This window comes from Anopheles ziemanni, chromosome 2 (assembly GCF_943734765.1).
Source record: "Anopheles ziemanni chromosome 2, idAnoZiCoDA_A2_x.2, whole genome shotgun sequence".
Taxonomy (NCBI): domain Eukaryota; kingdom Metazoa; phylum Arthropoda; class Insecta; order Diptera; family Culicidae; genus Anopheles; species Anopheles ziemanni.
Genome location: NC_080705.1, coordinates 55,083,700 through 55,103,430, shown reverse-complemented (window position 1 = coordinate 55,103,430; position 19,731 = coordinate 55,083,700). Strand labels below are relative to the sequence as shown.

At 43.1% G+C, this 19,731-nt stretch overlaps 4 protein-coding genes across 6 annotated transcripts in view; 3 read left to right on the top strand and 1 right to left on the bottom strand.

Moving 5' to 3' along the window:
* LOC131282396 (transcription factor mef2A) overlaps window positions 1-6,685 on the bottom strand; it is a 61,061-nt gene extending 54,376 nt beyond the window's left edge. Inside the window, exons 1-2 of one of the 3 annotated variants that reach the window (XM_058311850.1) lie at window positions 6,637-6,685; window positions 5,009-5,610 (exon numbers count right to left, since the gene is read on the bottom strand). In XM_058311850.1, the coding sequence (XP_058167833.1) occupies window positions 5,009-5,062 (54 nt within the window). In that variant the 5' untranslated portion in view covers window positions 5,063-5,610; window positions 6,637-6,685. Of the gene's footprint in view, window positions 1-5,008; window positions 5,629-6,572 lie in introns of those variants that run through there. The other 2 variants (XM_058311849.1, XM_058311848.1) reach the window with 2 other exon arrangements.
* A 1,615-nt stretch (window positions 6,686-8,300) lies between these two features.
* LOC131293898 (peroxisomal N(1)-acetyl-spermine/spermidine oxidase-like) lies at window positions 8,301-9,939 on the top strand. The gene is made up of 3 exons (XM_058321948.1): window positions 8,301-8,996; window positions 9,064-9,635; window positions 9,705-9,939. Exons 1-3 carry the CDS (start codon window positions 8,301-8,303, stop codon window positions 9,937-9,939), a joined length of 1,503 nt encoding a protein of 500 aa, XP_058177931.1.
* Window positions 9,940-10,550: 611 nt separating this feature from the next.
* Window positions 10,551-12,175, top strand: LOC131293897 (spermine oxidase-like). Its single transcript, XM_058321947.1, has 3 exons — window positions 10,551-11,234; window positions 11,296-11,871; window positions 11,948-12,175. Exons 1-3 carry the CDS (start codon window positions 10,551-10,553, stop codon window positions 12,173-12,175), a joined length of 1,488 nt encoding a protein of 495 aa, XP_058177930.1.
* Window positions 12,176-17,007: 4,832 nt separating this feature from the next.
* On the top strand, window positions 17,008-18,669 carry LOC131293896 (spermine oxidase-like). The gene is made up of 3 exons (XM_058321946.1): window positions 17,008-17,715; window positions 17,785-18,353; window positions 18,435-18,669. Exons 1-3 carry the CDS (start codon window positions 17,008-17,010, stop codon window positions 18,667-18,669), a joined length of 1,512 nt encoding a protein of 503 aa, XP_058177929.1.
* The last annotated feature ends 1,062 nt before the right edge of the window (window positions 18,670-19,731 follow it).

Here is a 19,731-nt window from a genome sequence, read left to right as displayed (position 1 = left end):
AAGTATGTTTGAGTAATAAACTAAAGGGCACGGTAAACGAAGCGTAATCGCTGGTCTCTCGTGTATCGTCGATATTCAGGCCAAGCGTCATCTTTGCTTTGTTTATGTTTTGCAATTTGGTAAAAATGGCAACATTTCTTGAAGCTACTGCTATTATTTTGTTGTTTATTGTTCAAAATACGAAAACTACGCTGAATTATCATAGAAATTTGATAAATAATCACGGATGAATGAACTATTGATTCGTTTGTTTACGTACTGACAAGATTACGCATGCGATTATAGGGTAGGTGAGCCAAAATTCTTTTTGACAGATGGACCAGCAGAATAACACGATTACGCTAGCGATTACGCTTCGTTTCCCGTCCCCTTAATAATAGTAAATTGAAATTGTGTGCTATCTACAACAAATTTCCCCACATAATACGGTAACTCTTGTTACGATGAGACTACTTATTAGACACGTTACGAGACGTTATGGGACGTCAAAAAATATGTGATTTCCTCTTCACAATAATCCTTTATATGCCCTCCTACTGTTTCACATCAACCGTTTTAATGCAACTCTGGCTTTTATTAAAACATGATCCTTTTAAAATTTAAAAAAATAATAAATCGTCCCTATAATGGAGGAGATTTCAAAGTAGTCGTTGAATATGAAACTTTTATCTGCTGGCATCGACATCGGCGCACATGTACAATTTCTGTAGAAAGCATGAACAGTTGCGGTGGACAATTATCTCGATTCTCAAAACTTCGTAGCACCCAACATCGGCGAACATAAAAGTTCTGTAGTGCCGGCATGAGTGTCAATGTTTCCCTGAACACCAGAACCCTGCCGAGCATCCTTGGCCACCACAAAAACCACCGCCGGAAAGCAGTCTCGCCATCTCGATGCGGCCATCGGGTTTGCAAGAAGAAGTTGCTTTACCGGCAGCGAAAAGCTTCGCTTGCGTTTGGCGAAATCCCAGACGGAATGCAGACACAACATTTCCACCCGACAGGGTGGTAGGATTCGCGGTTTAGTGCCACGCACCGACTCAAAGGGCAGACAATGCCGGGCACCAGAACCAGAAGTGGCATGTATGCATTGGCAGCGCGCCTAATCCGGGAAAGCTGCCAGCGGATTTGACGTTCCAGTGTTGGGTAAGGAAATGTGCTAATTCTACTATCGGCGTGTGTTAAGCCGGGGTGTCGGAAGATGGCACAACTGGAGTAAAATAAATAAACGAGCAATATGCATGGAGCTTTACTAGATAGCGTTTGCCTCACGGCGACAAGACTGTTCATCACGTACATCAAAAAACTGTTATGGAATCAACTTTAGCAAACGATATCTCAAGTCAAGTCAGCATTAAATTCGAAAACGCTTTTTCGCGGCGTTCTGCTTCAGTCACATGTAGAAACTGGCATCAAACATTCCTATGGGGCACAAGCTTTCTCACATTTTCCCAGTAAAAACAAAATCAGTTAACAAAATTGCAATATTCCGAGGATCACTCTTCGGATTTAAATATAGGCTAATAAATTATACAGTCAACTCTGGTTCAACTTCAAACGCAAATGGCTCTAGGTGTAGTTTGTTTTATTTCCGAGATACATCGTATCTATTACGGATATTATTTTTATTTTGTCGAGTTTTCGACACCTCGAACTTTTCACATTTGATAGATAATTAGATAATTAATCAGGCTGTTTTTTTTACCTGTGCTTTCGCAATTTTTTAAAGTTGATTTTTGAGAGGATAAATTCCTAATTGGGATTAAAACACTACTCGTTCATCGAGTACATGGTGTAAATATTAAACTAACCCAAACCTGTATAACTAAAAAATAAGAAAAGGAACTTTTTTATTTATTATTATTTTTTTGTTTAAGTTTAGAAAGTTTGACCGTCGTGGTCAGTCGTCTCTTTGATCAAAATAACTGTTCTGTACAATTAAGCCTAACTTAGTCTAAATGATTAAGAGCAAATTCTCTTGTCAATTCATTAGAACATGCTGCTCTTTTCATTTCGTATGAAAATATGTGAATTCTTGTTAAACGAGAAATTGGGGGTAAATTACAATCTAGCTATTAGACTATTAGGGGTCCGCGTCAGCCGAGCGGTAGCTCTGGTGTGAAAAATCGGCCCATGAGCGCCGGGGCTCAGCACCTCGACGGCGTGAGTTCGAATCCCAACCGAGACCGGCGGACCCTCCCCTGTACGAGAGGACTGACTATCCACGTACAACAGGAAAAACAAGTCTAGTAAGCCCTTAGCGGGCAGGCATGACCAAGAGGTCGCTACGCCAAGAAGAAGAAGGAGCTATTAGAATAGCCTTTAGAAATTTATTTACAGTTTTTTTAGTTTTTTCAGATGTGCATAGATGCAAAAAACATTGCATTTAACGCAAAGGTTGCCGATGAGGTTTTTAATTCACCAGCAAATCGACACGGATTCATTAGTTCAAAAATACAGCAAAATCACAGAACTTGGTAGAGATCAGTGAAAATGAAAAATTTGAAATAGGTTTAGCCAAGCTCCATTCAACGTCGTATAGACAAATATGAGAGAAAAAAAATTTTTCTCCGAAAAGACCATAGCGAATTCTAGGGTATTTCGTTTTGGGAAAATGGAGCAGACCAAAACTTAACTACCCCCGAACGGGATCACCGGTTGATCTCCTGAATAAAGAAATTTCAGGGCGTATTTAAACTACCAAGATGGGGACAAGACGTGTAGGTTTATTTTCAACCAGAAAATGCACAGCCTAACACAGCGATCTGCACGTAAACAGTCGTAACCAAAAAACAACAACAGGAACGACACAAAGTATGCGAACTTGGAAGATCTAACCCACACACACACACACACAACATGTTGTCGACATGGTTGCTTGCGCACGTGAAGGGACGATCAGCAGCATAAGAGAAAACGGAAAGATATAACATAGCTGCAGCATATTAAGTTGGCCAGAAGTCGCTCCAAAAGAGAAGCAAAACGGATTGCCATCAAACGAGCCAGAACACATTAGAGAAAAAAATAGAAGAGGAAGAAAAACGCCAACCCCTAGTGTCCGGTGACCGGCTTAAGTAAAGAAAAACAAACCGACGGTTAGCAGCAGACCATGGAGCGCTTCAGAAATGCGGCAGCGAATGGTTTGAACAAGAGATAAAACATAAAACAAAACAAACGCAGGATAGCTGGTGGAAAAGAGTTTACGAAAACACAGGAAGAGTCACAAAGGCGACCGAGGGTCGACGGAAAAGGCAAATGAATGAATTTTAATGAAACACTCATAAAGCGTAAGAAGTTTCTTTCCGTGCCGGGCGCGAGAATGAAAGCGGCCCGGCGGCTTGGCGTGGTTTGTGGATTTGCGAGTACTGAAGAAACATGACCGGGCCGGAGCGTAAAGGCGACCGTGGACGGATCCGAAGAAAAAGGGCTACACGATCTTTCGGGAAGGGTTTTTTAAACGTTCACGCGACGTAAGAAGGCTGACCGCAGCACCGTGGGTACTAACAAGAAGAAAAAAAAGTATCAACCAAGACAAAAACTGATCCCGTTGCCCTCCTCTGAGTCCATCCTTCTCTCTTTCGCTCTCGCCATACAGGTTGCCTATTCCTTGGAAGCCTCGCGCCTCCTTCAAGCACATAGAAAATGGATATCGAATCAAGTCAGACGCACCAGTTCACCCGCCGACAGGATGTAAATAAATATCTTGCATTCTTCCTCCACCAACCGCACCACCCCGCCATTCTGACGGCACGAAAAGGAAACCCCTCAAGAAGAGCAAATCCTGCGCGGCATAAGTCGTGCAGCGCATTGGCAACAACTGTGACCGTCGTGTCTTGTGAGGATGCCACATTTCTTTTCCCCACCGACGATGACGACGCCGGTTTATATCCGTTTCGGTTTCCTTCATATTCGTATCGGATTCTTGCTGCGCTCGCTCAATGTCGCTAAAATGTTGCGCCAGAATTCCAAAAACCGGCTCGAAGCAGCCTTTGAAATTTCCGCTTATTAGCGCCAGACGGAAAGCGCACTGTGGGAATGTGCCGGGAGGGTGGGCTAGGAGCTGGAAAAACCTCGGTTCGCCACAAACCATTTGCGACAGAAAAAAAATGACTAAACCTTCGATAGCGGGATGCGGGAATTTTCCCATCAGCCACCGAGCAAAGGGTTTCGCGAACCGCGAACAGGAAGTGAGTGTTTTAACCTCGTCAAGTGTCTCCAAGCGATGCCGTAGGGATGAAGGGAAGCGCGTGAAACTGTCAACGGCTTTTAAGTCGAATTGGCACAAAGAAAGGGCAGTATGTTGTGAAATAACGAAATGATCTGGGCTAATATATAATTTTCCTTGTTGGATATATTTATCATACATTTACCATGATTATAGCACATCAAGCTACTATTTCCCTGCGCTTATAAAATCAAGATGTAGATAAAAATGCACGATAATACGTCATCTAATTTATCATATCATAAAATATCGATATGAGGTAAGTCAAAAGGGAACTTTTCATAGGAGTTTGGGTTCAATCTGAATATCAAATATCGATCAAAAGCGCCATACATTTCCTCCTCATTTTGTTGCTTTGGATTTAAATGTAGGTTTTAGCAGAGATGGCAGAAAGAAACATTGCTACCAATAGTATTTTCTATTTCTGAAGCAATATCAGCAATTATTAAGAAGCATAAATACCAGAACATTTCCCAATGTTCGTATCATATTCTTGTTCTTCTTCTTCTTCTAACGAGGATTTACATCAGTAGGGCCATTTAATCCAGTTTCCTGAGCCTTCGCAAGCTAACCTGGTGATGTAGACCTCTAAGGGTTAAGGACCGGCAATTAAGGCCATTTATCCCATTCCATCTGTTTGGAAAATTAGGAAAATTATAAAACGTACCATCGCGTCCTGCCAAAACTTAACAAAGTAACTGCCAAAAGAGGAATTAATTTCAACAAACTCTCGTTCCACAAATGCCGTCGATGTTTGTAGTTATGGTTTGTAAATAAACTTACCAACTGCAGGATGCATATTGACAACAGGAAGTGTCGTCTCGTGCACGATCCCATGTCATATTATTTCTCCGTCTTATCCTGTGACGGGCAGTGGCCACGTTGGGAACGTTTCTCTTCCGAATAATTCGTTGAAGATGTTGGTTTTTCTTTTGACCTTCGCTTTGGTTGCGCTCAAGCGTTGCTCGCGGCGATCGTGAACAAGGCTTTTTCTTTCGTCGTCTTAAGGGAACGATGACTCACACCACCTCGGGGTGGGATCTTTACCGTTGCCGTGGCCGTAGTCGTAGTGCACCGGTACACATATGAATCACTTAGTGCAGCTCGGTAACGCACAGCCTCGAATGATTCACATACACGATACGTTGGCGGACAATATCACCACCATCTGCCGGAATACCATCTCCGTGGGCTCGACCGATCGGGTGGATGCGCTTTTTCTGCTTCTTTTTATTCAAACAAACACTCTACTCAACACTTTGTCGTCATGCGATCCGGCGGCAGCACGGCGATTGCACGGTAACAGCGATCGGTCGCTAAATTTACCATTCGCACTATCTTCCGCGTGACACAACGATCGAAGAACGCACCGCTTTTCACATTCACTATACCATCAATCACCGTGCACCACTATCTGGTTGATTCGAAGCGAAGGAAAGGAAATAAGCAGCGGAGTAGAAAAGTGAAGATGAAAACATTAATAAAAACAAAGGCCAACTATGATGAAGCTGAGAAACGACGACGCAAAGTGCACCACGCATTTCGTTGCACTGTTAACTACACGCACACATGTTTACGGGCTGTCACCTGCCGTACGAAACGTTGACCTGTCGTTGTGTCGGTCGGTACAAGGATCAAGGAAAACAAAAATCAGGAGCAAGGAACAACGAACATCCTGTCGCGGTAGCGTTACGCTTACCGATTAAAAAAAGCACAAAATGCTTTGCTGCTTTTACAAACACTTACGCACCCCCGTGAAAATATCAAAAGAAAAAGACAGAACAATCCACTCAGGTGAAAGGTTCGATGACGGAAGGTGAGATAAACTGCCTGACTGTTTTTTATAAAATAGTTGTAGGCTCTTAAGCCGCAGCACTTACAACGGAAGGGCGCACTACAAATACACCCGCGAACACGCATTTATTCCCACTTGCTTGCCCTTTTTCATGGTTCCGTCGTTTAAGTGTGCGATTCTGCGGCGTTGTCGCGGCCAAAAAGCTGCCCCCCTTCCCACTCTCTTGGATGTGTATGTGTGTTTGTATGTATCCAACAGAACCGTTGTGCGTCGATGATCTATGTTCGCAGATCACCAACCAGTACCGCATATTTACCAATACTACACGACCCGTTAATTGTGACTCGATCAACAACGATTGCTGTTCGGGGACATGCGGTTCACCGCTTCATTATTTCGCTTCAATGTGTTCAAAACCTTTAGAGCGAATAATGATCGATCTTGCTCATTCGCGATCGTTGACGCTATTCGCGACGATTGTATTTCGTTTAGTTACATATTCGCATAAACACGCATTCAAATTAACGAATCGCTAAATAAATAAAAACCTACACACGATTGTCACTATGCTAAAAGAATAACACAAGCGATTTTTTAACGGTTAACTACACCTTACCACCAAACGTCGCGGACCGTTCGCCACGCACATCCGCACTCCACGAATGTCGAACAGAAACTGAAATGATTTGTCAAGAAGAAATCAAGAAAACCACTTGTTGATGCGAGAGAGCTCTCTCACGTTCATAATAGTGGTGGGCAAAAACAGCAATCTAATATGAATCCTGATCAACTCCGGAGCCAACAGCGACCGTATTTATTGGCAATCTCGATTGGATTGCCTCATTTAATCGACAAATTTATAGGACAAAAACTATTAAAGTTCAATCGAGGCATTCGAATTTAAACACAGAATTCTATCAGAGTAGAGTAAGAATTCAGGGAGGCGGATTCGGAGTGGAGTCGCCGTTCCTATCTAGAGTTCTCACCACTAGTTGATACGACAGTTCAAAAGTAACCGACGGCAATTTCAATCCGCCCCTGAGCGAGGCTCATTTTGAAATCAGTTTGAATAGAATACGAATTAAAATTTATGGTAGAATACAAATGCGAACAATTTCGTGGCAGTTTTCCATTTTTCAATACCTCGAAAACGGATGAATATTTCCTCAACTAAAACAAGGAGTTTTATCAGGGAACTTTTCATTTTCTCTTCCAGATACTCAATTCTCGAGAAAAAGGAAGGTTATATAGGATATACATCAGCGACAACCAATATGATTCCAATTTGTTTTTATTCGTATGAAGTGGGGATGGACGGAACGGATTTTCAAAAATGCAAAGAAAAAGCCGTTGTACTAAAAAGAGACCGTTCGAAAACTTCAAAAATAAAAATGAAATTGACGAAGTTATAGCGGTTCGAACTGACCGCTCCTGAGCGTTTAAGCATGAACAAAGAGTCATGTGCCTCTAGTAGTTCTAAATAATCTCAAATACTTTAAACTACATGATTAACTCTGAATAAATTCTTCGCAATATTTTTATTGATCTGTTGGGATATTGGTATTGAAGTTCTAAAATTTCAACAGAAGTTTTTTATATCCAATCATCCACGTGATCTGGATCTCTCATTCCTCAAGTAGTTCAAATCTGTTCGAAAAAACACTGACGCGCGGCAGATTTTTTTTCATATTGGTTTTTATTCTTGATTGCTTCTGACATTGGCATACCAAGTTTAGATGATAAGCGGTTCAATTGGTGTTCTTCTATCGCATGGGAAAGACGTTTTTAAGGAGTGTTGTTATTTATTTAAAAGTATTATCAGTGGATTAATAGTGTTAAAAGTATTGAAATTATCTTTCAACAATCATTTATTGAATATTTTATTAATTTTCTGGTTATCTGAAACGAAAGATAGTATTCAGTTTGCGAATGAACATATGAAAATTTAAATTAAACAAATACTATTCAAATTGGTGAAAGTTTAATTCATGTTTCCATTTCAGAACACGTGTTGTCGTGTAGGTATTTTTGTGCGTACATGTTACATTATAGTACACACATATTGATTTGACCTTCACTGGACTTCACGATGATTGCCTCGATTGATAGTCCCAACCCACGGCCCGGGCTGTTATCGCCGGTCGAATTAGATTCTTCCAATTACCTAGTGCATTGTACATGTTCAAATTAACTACATTTGAAAATATTTTTTTTTACAGCGATTATTAGGATATACCAGTGTAGAGTGAATTTTTTTCCAGAGAAATACACAAAATTATTATGAAGTGGTGGTGCCAAGTGCTACTTAGCTTTATCAGCTTCCTGATAATTCTAACCGAAGTAGTAAACTCCACAATACATCCGCGTGTTCTAATCATTGGTGCCGGTGCGGCCGGAATCGCCACAGCGAGTCATCTTTATCAAAACGGAATATCTAATATAACCCTACTAGAAGGCTCACAGCGCATAGGAGGCCGAATTCGCACAGTGTCCTTTGGAAATGGTGTGGTTGAACTCGGAGCTCAGTGGTGCCATGGCGAACAAGATAATATTGCGTATCAAATGGCCTCCGTGTATCCTGGACTTTTAGAAACATCAATCGTAGCGACTAATGGAGTGTTGATGCGTTCAAACGGAACGCAAGTACCCGAAGAACTTGTTGAACGGCTAATGGCATTGGCGGAAGGCATCGTAGAGTCCAATGAGCGAAACAATTTTGCTGGTAGTTTGGGAGATTTCTTCTCTCAACAATATTGGAATAAACTTCAAACTGATTCCGCCTTTGAAGACGTGAGTAGGGATTTGGCGGAGCAGTTTCTCGTATACTACCACAACTACGAGCGAGGTTATAATGCCTATGATTCCTGGTATGAAGTCGCGGCTAATGAATCTGATAGCTACGTTGTATCTGAAGGAAATCAGGTTCTTGCATGGACGGGGGAGAAAGGATTCTCTACTATTCTTGACATCGTCTCGGTAAGCATATTCCTTACAATTATTTGATTTGATTTGAAAATTTGGCACAAACCTCATTTTTCTATAGGGTAATTACCCGGGCATCGTCGACACAACACTTACGCCAGTTCCACTTGATACACTGATTAGGTACGGTAGATTTGTAACCAACATCCAATGGAATGCAACACCGAATACAACGGTCCTCGTCACCACCGACGATGGCTCTCATTACGAGGCTGATCATGTCATAGTGACCGTTTCGTTAGGTGTCCTCAAGGAGAACCACCAAACAATGTTTACTCCATCGCTACCGACAGTTAATCTCGATGCGATAAGAGGACTCTACTTTGGAACCGTCAACAAAATCGTCATTCTATTCGATGCGCCCATCCCGAGTGACTTCCCGAACACCTTACAGCTGCTCTGGTTCGAGTCGGATCTTCAAACTCTTCGAAAATCCGAGCATGCCTGGACCGAAGCTATTTCCACCTTTTTCCGCATTGACAACCAGCCAAATGTTGTAGCTGCTTGGATGAATGGGATCGAAGGGCGGCAGGCGGAACTGTTGCCGGATGAAACCATAATAGAAGGCGTACAGCACATTCTGAACATTTTCGCGAATAACATTACCTTTGGAAAAGTGCAGTCAATAAAAAGGTAATTTTTTGAAAATTTTTGTTCTGATAAAATGTATCTCACTTCCCATAACTCTACTTGACATCGCAGATCCAACTGGTCATCGGATCGTCACTTCCGGGGATCTTACTCGAGTAGATCGATAACTACTGAACGGCTAAAAACCGGTGCCAAATATCTTGCCACACCTTTGCTGAATGACGACGGAAATCCAGTGGTTCAGTTTGCTGGGGAAGCCACACATCGACAAAGGTTCTCCACTGTGCACGGTGCGATTGAGAGTGGACGACGGGAAGCAAACCGTTTGCTAGAATTGTACTCCTAAATTCTGAACATTTTTTTATTGATACAGTGTCGGACGAAATTTATTCGAGGGAGCACTCAAACAAAATCTACTTCTATAAATAAAACGGCTAACCTGTGAAAGCATATATAAATGATTGGTATTTATTCCTTCTCATGAATATATTTTGTACAACTTGTTGTTTAGAATATGACTAGATCCCTTTACTGTACCCTGCGTCAAATACGTTCGCTAAACAGATACTTCTTTCTTTGCATTTCGCAATTCAACTGAATATGTTTGATGATGACAAATAAATGGGACCCTGTAGTTCGCGATCGTCTCATTTTAGCAGACAAAGAGACTATTACGCCAGGACCGCAGAGAGATCGCGGTGAATAGGCTCGCGAGAATATAAAACAATGAGCCCGAGTGTTACGCAGATCATTCAAGCGTTCCATCAGGTGCGCAACAGTTTCAATTGGAAACATGCGTTAGAACCTTTGCATCATCAACAGAACCAATACCGGAACGTTCTAGCGTGAGTACTTTGAGCAGATTGGAGGGTCGTATTTAGTTTGCGAGTTTTATTTTTATTTGGGCAGATGATGACTCAACGTTTGGAAGGCAAATGGTCTCCGACATTGGTCAGGATGATCATCTTGCTGACCATCACCGTGAGCAAGGTCAGAGCGGTTGCTACAGGTGAAAATCCGCGTATCATCGTGGTCGGCGCTGGTGCCGCTGGAATTGCTGCTGCCAGTCGGCTTTATCAGAATGGATTAAAAAATATTGCCATTTTGGAGGCATCGCCACGCCTTGGTGGCCGTATCCGCACGACACCGTTTGGAAGTGGCAGTGGCATTGTGGAGCTCGGAGCTCAATGGTGTCACGGAGAGCAGGGCAACGTAGTCTATCAGTTGGCAAAGGTCTATCCGGGTCTCCTGAAGTCCTCCATTATAGCCGATGAAGATGCCGTGCTGATCCGCTCGAGTGGGGTACGAGTTCCTGAGGAAGTAGCGGAAAGATTACAAACAATGGCAGAGGAAATAATCGAATCGGAAGAACGGGATAATTTCAGCGGTAGTTTGGGTGAATTCTTCACCCAACAGTACTGGCAGCGGCTCCAGACGGATCCAGCGTTTAGCGATATTAATCGCGAGCTGGCGGAACAATTCCTCGTCTACTATCATAACTACGAACGCGGCTACACTGCGTACGATTCATGGTACGAGGTCGCTGCTAGCGAAACGGATGGCTACGTGGAACCGGCAGGAAATCAAGACATCGCTTGGAACGGAACGAAAGGATTCTCCACCATTTTTGATATCGTTTCTGTAAGTATAATATTTGTATGGCTCTTTGCTTTGTGATGCTAATCCAAGTTTCATTACGCAGGGTAACTTCCCACACTCAGTCACTACAACACGCACCCCAGTCCCGTTGGACAAACTGATTACATACGGTAAATTTGTTTCAAACATTCAGTGGAATGGAACGCCAAATGAAAATGTTTTGATTACTTCTGAGGATGGGTCTCGATATGAGGCGGACCATGTCATAGTGACCGTTTCGCTGGGTGTCCTCAAAGAGAACTACCGCACCATGTTCACTCCAGCGCTTCCAACAATCAATCAAAATGCCATTACGGGACTTTACTTTGGAACAGTGAACAAAATTTTCGTCCTGTTCGACGCTCCCATCCCGGACGACTTTCCCAATACCGTGCACCTGCTCTGGTTTGACTCGGACCTGCAGGCTCTGCGACTTTCGGAGCATGCCTGGGCCGAAGCAATTTCCACCTTTTTCCGTATTGACAACCAACCGAATGTGCTGATGGCTTGGATGAATGGAGCCGAGGGACGAACGGCTGAACTACTATCAGATGAAACTGTTAGGGCTGGCGTGCTTCATCTACTTAAAATTTTCACCAAGGACATTACCTTCGGTAACGTAAACAAAGTACTGAGGAAAGTATCACTCGATGACGTGATCACATTGTAGAACTATGAAATGAGTTACACGCTTCCCACAACTCCACAGGTCCAAGTGGTCATCCGAACGCCTGTTCCGTGGATCATACTCGAGCAGATCGATAACAACGGAGCAATTGAACACGGGGGCGCAAAACCTGGCCACTCCTCTGGTGAACGCTGGGAACGAACCGGTAGTCCTTTTTGCTGGTGAAGCAACCAATCGTGTGCATTATTCCACCGTCCATGGCGCTATTGATAGTGGATTCCGTGAGGCTGATCGTTTACTGCAACATTACAGCTAAGCGACGTGGTGAAAAGAAACAAGCCAGACCTAATGATTCACACAATGCAGAAATACTGTTTTATGTATCAGGAAAAAATATATTGTTTAAAACCATATAGCGTACCATATTTAATGCAAATATAAAAATCAAGTTTTCAAAAGAATGATTGATTTGAATTTGTTACACTCATGGGCGCTGCTGGATCAGCTATCTCAGTCAGGGGGAAACTCGCCAGCTCTACCGGATGTGAAAGAAGACACGTGGCGGCTTCACACCAACGTCGCAATGTGTTGACACGAGCAGGGGTAGCATTCGCACGGACGAGCGGAAAGAGGTGATCGAAAGGTGGAAGTGTTACTTCAAAGGCCACCTGACCGAAGTGGAACTAGGGGAGCCGAGAATTAAGCAGCTCATTAGCTAGGAGGTAGATGACCATGTACTCCCACCATCCTTGAACGAAATCACTAGTGCCATCAATCAGCTGAAACATAACAAAACAGCTGGCAGCGATGAGCTATCGACTGAATTATTCAAGATGGGTTTGGTAGAGTTTGCCGGCAGTATGCATCAGCTTATTGTGAACATTTTTGGAGCAGGAAAGGGTACCAGAGGACTGGAAGCTGGGTGTCATCCACGCAGCGTACAAGAAGAGTGACAGAATGGACTGTGCCAACTTTTCGAGCCATACACAGTTCTCAATGCTGCCTACAAAATCCTATCCCAAATAGCCTTCTGCAGACTCGCACCCCTTGCTACAGATTTCGTCGGAAGCTACCAAGCTGGGTTTGTTGGAGGCAAATACACCACCGACCAAATCTTCACTCTACGGCAGATCCTCCAGAAGACTTCAAGGCGGCCTATGACACCACAGACAGAAAGGATCTATGGAAGACCATGCGGCAGTACAGTTTTTCTGAGCAGGGGAACTGGGTAAGATGAAAATTTCGAACATGCTGTCCAATCCGTTCGAATCTCACCGGGGTCTGAGGCAGGGAGACGGACTTTCCTGAGTTCTATTCAATAACGTTCTGAAAGGTGTCATGAGAAGCGCGGGCTTAGACATCCGTGGCACGGTTTGTCACGGTGGACTCTTCTTAAGGATGAGCCAACGCGCTCGTAGTCTTCGTGCGACGCGTATTCCGGTCTATCTTTTGCGGCGTGTGTGAGCAGGGAGTGTGGAAGAGAAGGATGAACCACAGGGTAGCTGAACTGTATGCAGAGTTGGACATTCTGACGACAGTGGCGAAAGCCGACAGGATTCTTTGGCTGGGGCATGCCATGAAGATGCCGGACTCATGCTGCACCTCGTGGTGGTGTTCACCAGCGACCCACCCGGCACGAGACGACAAGGGGCCCAGCGAACTCGGCGAATGATCCAAAACCTGCGGGACATCGGATGTGACTGGGGATTGAGAGCTGCAGCCATAGACCAAGTATTCTGGAGAACGGTGGATGATCAGATGACGGCCGCACGACGTGCACTTTTTGTAACAGCTAGCAATCCTTTCTATATGTTTCCAGCATATAGTCTTCATGCTTTTTATTAGGAATAAATTCTACACATCTTTCCGTTATTATCCTTAACTTCGTTACATATCTTATAGTAAACATTAATTCAGGCAAAGAATCTAAAATAAATAAATAAATTTATCAACAATATAATGTGATAGGTAACTCACAATTTGCATGTTTTAGTAAATCAGATATTAATACTTCGTTTTTCGAATACAGTCAATCTGAATTAAGTAATCTGAGCAAGTTAATGAAATTCCGTTCGTTCTGTTAATTATGGCTTCCAAATCCTAAGCCAACCAGACCTATTGAAAAGTACTCATTGTGGCATCCTGGGTTTCGGGTTACACGGATAGAGGGTAGTCAGTATGGATCGGACTCTGAATAGAGACGGTCGTGTGTGGCGACCGATGCCCGTTGACTCGCAGCGTATGCGTTGATACAGCAATATACGAGCATGGTGGATATCACATTGGCGATCCTGCCATGATAACGAAGTGGAAAATTGATAACCGGTAGTGATGAAGAAAGGAGGACGCGTATGTGAGTTTTTGGGAAGAAAGTTGAGTCGGGTTCGGCCCATGACCAACAAAGGGGCATTTGTTAACATTTTCGCAGACACCACTGAGTCGGGTTCGGCCCATGGCCAGTGAGCGAGAGTGCGACGGTTGAGTCGGGTTCGGCCCATGACCAACAGAAAGGCAAAATCGGAGACACCACTGAGTCGGGTTCGGCCCATGGCCAGTGAGAAAGAGTGCGACAGTTGAGTCGGGTTCGGCCCATGACCAACAGAAAGGCAAAATCGGAGACACCACTGAGTCGGGTTCGGCCCATGGCCAGTGAGAAAGAGTGCGACAGTTGAGTCGGGTTCGGCCCATGACCAACAGAAAGGCAAAATCGGAGACACCACTGAGTCGGGTTCGGCCCATGGCCAGTAAGAGAGAGTGCGACAGTTGAGTCGGGTTCGGCCCATGACCAACAGAGAGGTAATATCGGAGACACCACTGAGTCGGGTTTGGCCCATGGCCAGTGAGAGAGAGAGTACGAAAGTTGAGTCGGGTTCGGCCCATGACCAACAGAGCGGTGCGGTGATCGCGAACGTCACTGAGTCGGGTTCGGCCCATGACCAGTGCAGAAAAGCGTTGAGTTTTGTTTTGTTTTGTTTGTTTTTGTTTTAGACTGCTTGAAGGGCAAACGGTAGCCCATATGCACGAATAAAGAAACAGGATGAAACATGAATATTAGGCCGGTGGCACGGAACAGCGGTTTGGTATTGGTGAGTAAGGTGAAAATCAAGCTGGTGCTGATTGCCGGTGAAATCAAATAGATGATCACCGGGTGCCCTATGACTCCGCAGTTCGATTCCAATAGCGATGGGGATCCCCGGTTGGTACATTGCGTGCTTGGTTCTGAGAGGTTCACATTCCTAATCGACTCCGGGGCCACGGTAAATACCATCACGACCCAGGGGTGGCAAATAATAAGACAAAAGTCCCACACTATTAGCCAGGATTTGACGGTGCATCCAGAAGAGGTATTAAAAGGGTATGCGAATCAAACGATAACTGTAGCTAGGCTGAAAAAAAAACAGAATTGGAAGGATGTTTTGGCTGACTATGTGGTTGCATACAACTCATGGCCGCATCACGTGACGAAAATTCCTCCAGCACAATTGATTGTTTGGTAGAGCAGTGAGGAATCTGCTCCCCAATATTAATGTTGATTCAGCACGTCCTCAAGACGAGGAGTTAAGGGATCGGGACCAAGTTGCCAAATTTGACCGTAATGCGAGGGAAGATAGGAAGAGTCATTCAAAGAGAACCCGAGGTCTGAAGGGCGTAGCGGTAGGAAAATAAGACCACCGAAGCGGTACTTTGAACATGTGTGTAGAGAGTAGAGAATTGTGGGAATAGGTAACGCTTTATTTTTGCCAAAGGGAGGATGTGGCATCCTGGGTTTCGGGTTACACGGATAGAGGGTAGTCAGTATGGATCGGACTCTGAATAGAGACGGTCGTGTGTGGCGACCGATGCCCGTTGACTCGCAGCGTATGCGTTGATACAGCAATATACGAGCATGGTGGATATCACACTCATTTTAATTCTTTTCTGCAATAAATATAATGCCTTTCTTTGTTTAACCAAATACAAATTTTTATTTAAATAAATACAAATTAGTTACAGTTAAAAGATGATGTTTTTATAAAGTGCAAATAGGTTCCATGTGATAATTTCATTTTTCAAGGCCATGGTTTTTAAATTAAATCTGTTTATCAATTTGAACATCGATAGGGAAAATAATGTAAAAACAATGCCGCCGGTAACAATGAAGACTTTTGCTGGTGGCCCGTGAATTGAGAGCATTTTAAGTCAAACGGAAAGATAAGATGGAAAGAAGACAGACGAAAACATATTCTTCTAAGCCTTCAAAGGTGATAATTAACACTGGTTAAGTAATATGAAAGTATGTATATCAAAAATAACTTTGATCAATGTATGTATACCACAGCGAGAATAAATGAAATCGGTGATTAATTTTTCGGTTTAAGGTTTTCATGAAGGGGCCTCCTTAAACACGGGTCCCCCCGCGGCCGCTCAGTCCCCTCATAGGTAGATCCGCCTGTAACTGCCAGTCACCCATTTAGTGCTCCAATATAAAAGATAATAATTCATGTATAATTAGCAACTTTCGCGGCAAATCCTACTACTGCGAGGAGAAATTACCTAAAAATAATGTTTCATAAATATGGTGTATTTAAAAGTGGAAGAAATTTGGATGTGAATAGACATACACAATAACAATATAGTTCATACGTTCGCTGTTGCAGCAATAAATGCACCTATGTCAACATGTTTTAGGTGAATCGTCACATTTTAAGGAGACTTATTATCCGTTCTGCCGTTGAAGGATGTTGGTTTGAAGAATAACTTAACTATCAAAGGGCGGACGTGTAAATGCAAATGTTTTAGAGTTCCGTTTTCTGACGCATCACGTGTTCTTTCTCTACAATTGATTCATTTTTTGGAAAGTAAACATTCCTAAAATAAAAATAAAATAAAACAGGCTGTAGAAACACAACCCAGAGTGTTGGCGTAAGAGGGTGTGTTTCGAATAATTTAAGACAGTTCAAGATAAAACCTATCAATGAATGCATTGTGATTGTCCTTGTCTTTCTACGAAAAATGAACGGATCGACGGGTCAGATGGAATAAATAGGCATCGTGTCGTGCGGGTTTCCAATCATTCGCGTGTTTCGCGCGGTTCTGGTCTCCATTTGTGCTCGGCCGTATTGGGTAAGACATCCTAAAAGTTTGATATTCACCTCAAACACCCTGACGATGGCAGGGTATCCGACATTGGCTTTCTCGATCTGCTGGCTGTTCGTGATCGGTTTCGTTGGTTCAGTGAGTGGAGCCGGGAATCCGAGTATCATCGTGGTCGGCGCTGGTGCTGCAGGCATTTCGGCTGCCAGTCGGCTCTACCAGAATGGATTCAAAAATATTATCATTTTGGAGGCATCGCCACGCCTTGGTGGCCGTATCCGCACGACACCGTTTGGAAGTGGCAGTGGCATTGTGGAGCTCGGAGCTCAATGGTGTCACGGAGAGCAGGGCAACGTAGTCTATCAATTGGCAAAGGTCTATCCGGGTCTCCTGAAGTCCTCCATTATAGCCGATGAGGATGCCGTGCTGATCCGCTCGAGTGGGGTACAAGTTCCTGGGGCGGTAGCGGAAAGACTACAAACTATGGCAGAGGAAATAATCGAATCGGATGCCCGGGATACTTTCAGCGGTAGTTTGGGTGAATTCTTCACCCAACAGTACTGGAAGCGGCTCCAAACGGATCCAGCTTTTAAAGATATTAGTCGCGAGCTTGCGGAACAATTCCTCGTCTACTATCATAACTACGAACGCGGCTATACTGCGTACGATTCGTGGTATGATGTTGCAGCAGCTGAATCGGATAGCTACGTGGAACCGGCAGGAAATCAGGACATTGCTTGGAACGGAAAGAGAGGGTTCACCGCCATTCTGGATATCGTGTCGGTGAGTGTGACAACATTTCGCAGATTTCTAATTGTTGTGTTTCAACTAACAGCATTTTCTTTCTATTAGGGGAACTACCCTGGTAACACCAACAAATCTCTCACTCCAGTTCCGATCGGAAGTCTGGTTAAATTCAACAATTTTGTATCGAACATAAATTGGATGAGCCCCGAGGGCGACGTTTTTGTAACTACACAAAATGGCGACCGCTACCAAGCGGACCATGTCATAGTGACCGTTTCGCTGGGTGTCCTCAAGGAGAACTACCGCACCATGTTCACTCCAGCACTCCCATCAGTCAACCAGAATGCCATTACGGGACTTTACTTTGGAACAGTGAACAAAATTTTCGTTTACTTCGATGCCCCTATTCCGGAAGACTTTCCTAACACCGTGCACCTGCTCTGGTATAAACCGGACCTGCAGGCTCTGCGACTCTCGGAGCATGCCTGGGCCGAAGCGATTTCCACCTTTTTCCGTATTGACAACCAACCGAACGTGCTGATGGCTTGGATGAATGGGGCCGAAGGACGAAAGGCCGAGTATCTCCGTGATGCCCCGATTAAGTCTGGTATACTGCATCTTTTGAAAATTTTTGCCAAAAACATGCAATTCGGCAATGTATTATCAATCTTGAGGTTCGTAGGATACGACCGTTATGACAACAGGAATCGTGTTTTGTGTTAACCATACCATCCTTCTATTCTAACACCTCACAGATCAAAATGGTCATCGGATCGTCTGTTCCGTGGTTCCTACTCCAGTCGTTCGATGGCGACCGAAAACCAAGAAACCGGAGCACAATTCCTCGCCACCCCACTGAAGAATGCCCTTAGTGAACCTGTTGTTCTGTTTGCCGGAGAAGCTACTAACCGGGTGCACTACTCCACCGTCCACGGGGCCATTGATAGTGGGTTCCGTGAAGCTAACCGCTTGATTCGTCTTTATAAATGATGAGCAACCGGAAGCAATGATTGAAAGTACTTTCGTCCAAAAGAAATAAAACATGCAAATACAGCACAAACAAATCTTTTTTGTACCGTACGATGTAAATGTATTATACAAAATATTATCTAACGCTCTCTTCTGCTGAAGTCCTCCGATGCTATTCGCATACGAGATCTCCACAACTCAAACTATTAAAAACAAGTTGTGTAAATAAATTGAATTAGAAATATTTTTTTATTGAAGCTCATCGTTAACACCTTCTGAAGTAGTTTCTTTTCTTGTGATTTAAGAAAAAAAAAGATCCCTATTAAACACATGTCGTCAGAGGCCGATTAAGCGTTCTACAGCAGCTATAAGGTGAAGAACTCAAAAATACATGCAAAATCTCCATTCAACTTTGTTTTAGAAATTTATAAAATTTATATTTTGATAAAATCACACAAATTAAAATTTTTAACAAGAAATATTTTTCCTTGAGTGTCATTTTCTATAAACCAAACCAAGTAATTCATGTTTTTTCTTTTTAATTCAGTATTTTTTAGTCGATTTATTATCGAATCGTGAAATGTGTGAAGAACAAAACCGTAAGTAAGTAAGTTAAGTAAAACTACTATATTTGAAAACGAGTAAGACTTTTGCTAATCCTTTTCAATTACCCTAAAACTATTCTGATTATGTTCCTCTTCTTCAATAAAATTTTTACACTGCTCTTTTTAATTTACGTTAGTGCTTCAATCTCACATTTTTACCCAAAAACACGGTACCTTTTTTGCATCAAAACACAATTCAAAAAAGCTGGATCATTCTCCCATTTTCATATTTTTCATTCACTTTCACTCAAAAGTAAATTCATAAACTCAAAGGTAAATGTCAGAAACAAATCCAAATAACGTTTGGTGAATCAACTTTAACAATAATTAATCCTAGATAGAAGATAATATGGTACCTCGTAGTAGATAATGTAAACATATGACTCTTATCAGATAATATCATATGACAGGCTTATGTGCAAAATATCAATAAAGCTTTTCCTAGTTTTAAACAGTTACCATCTGAACGTGGACGCAT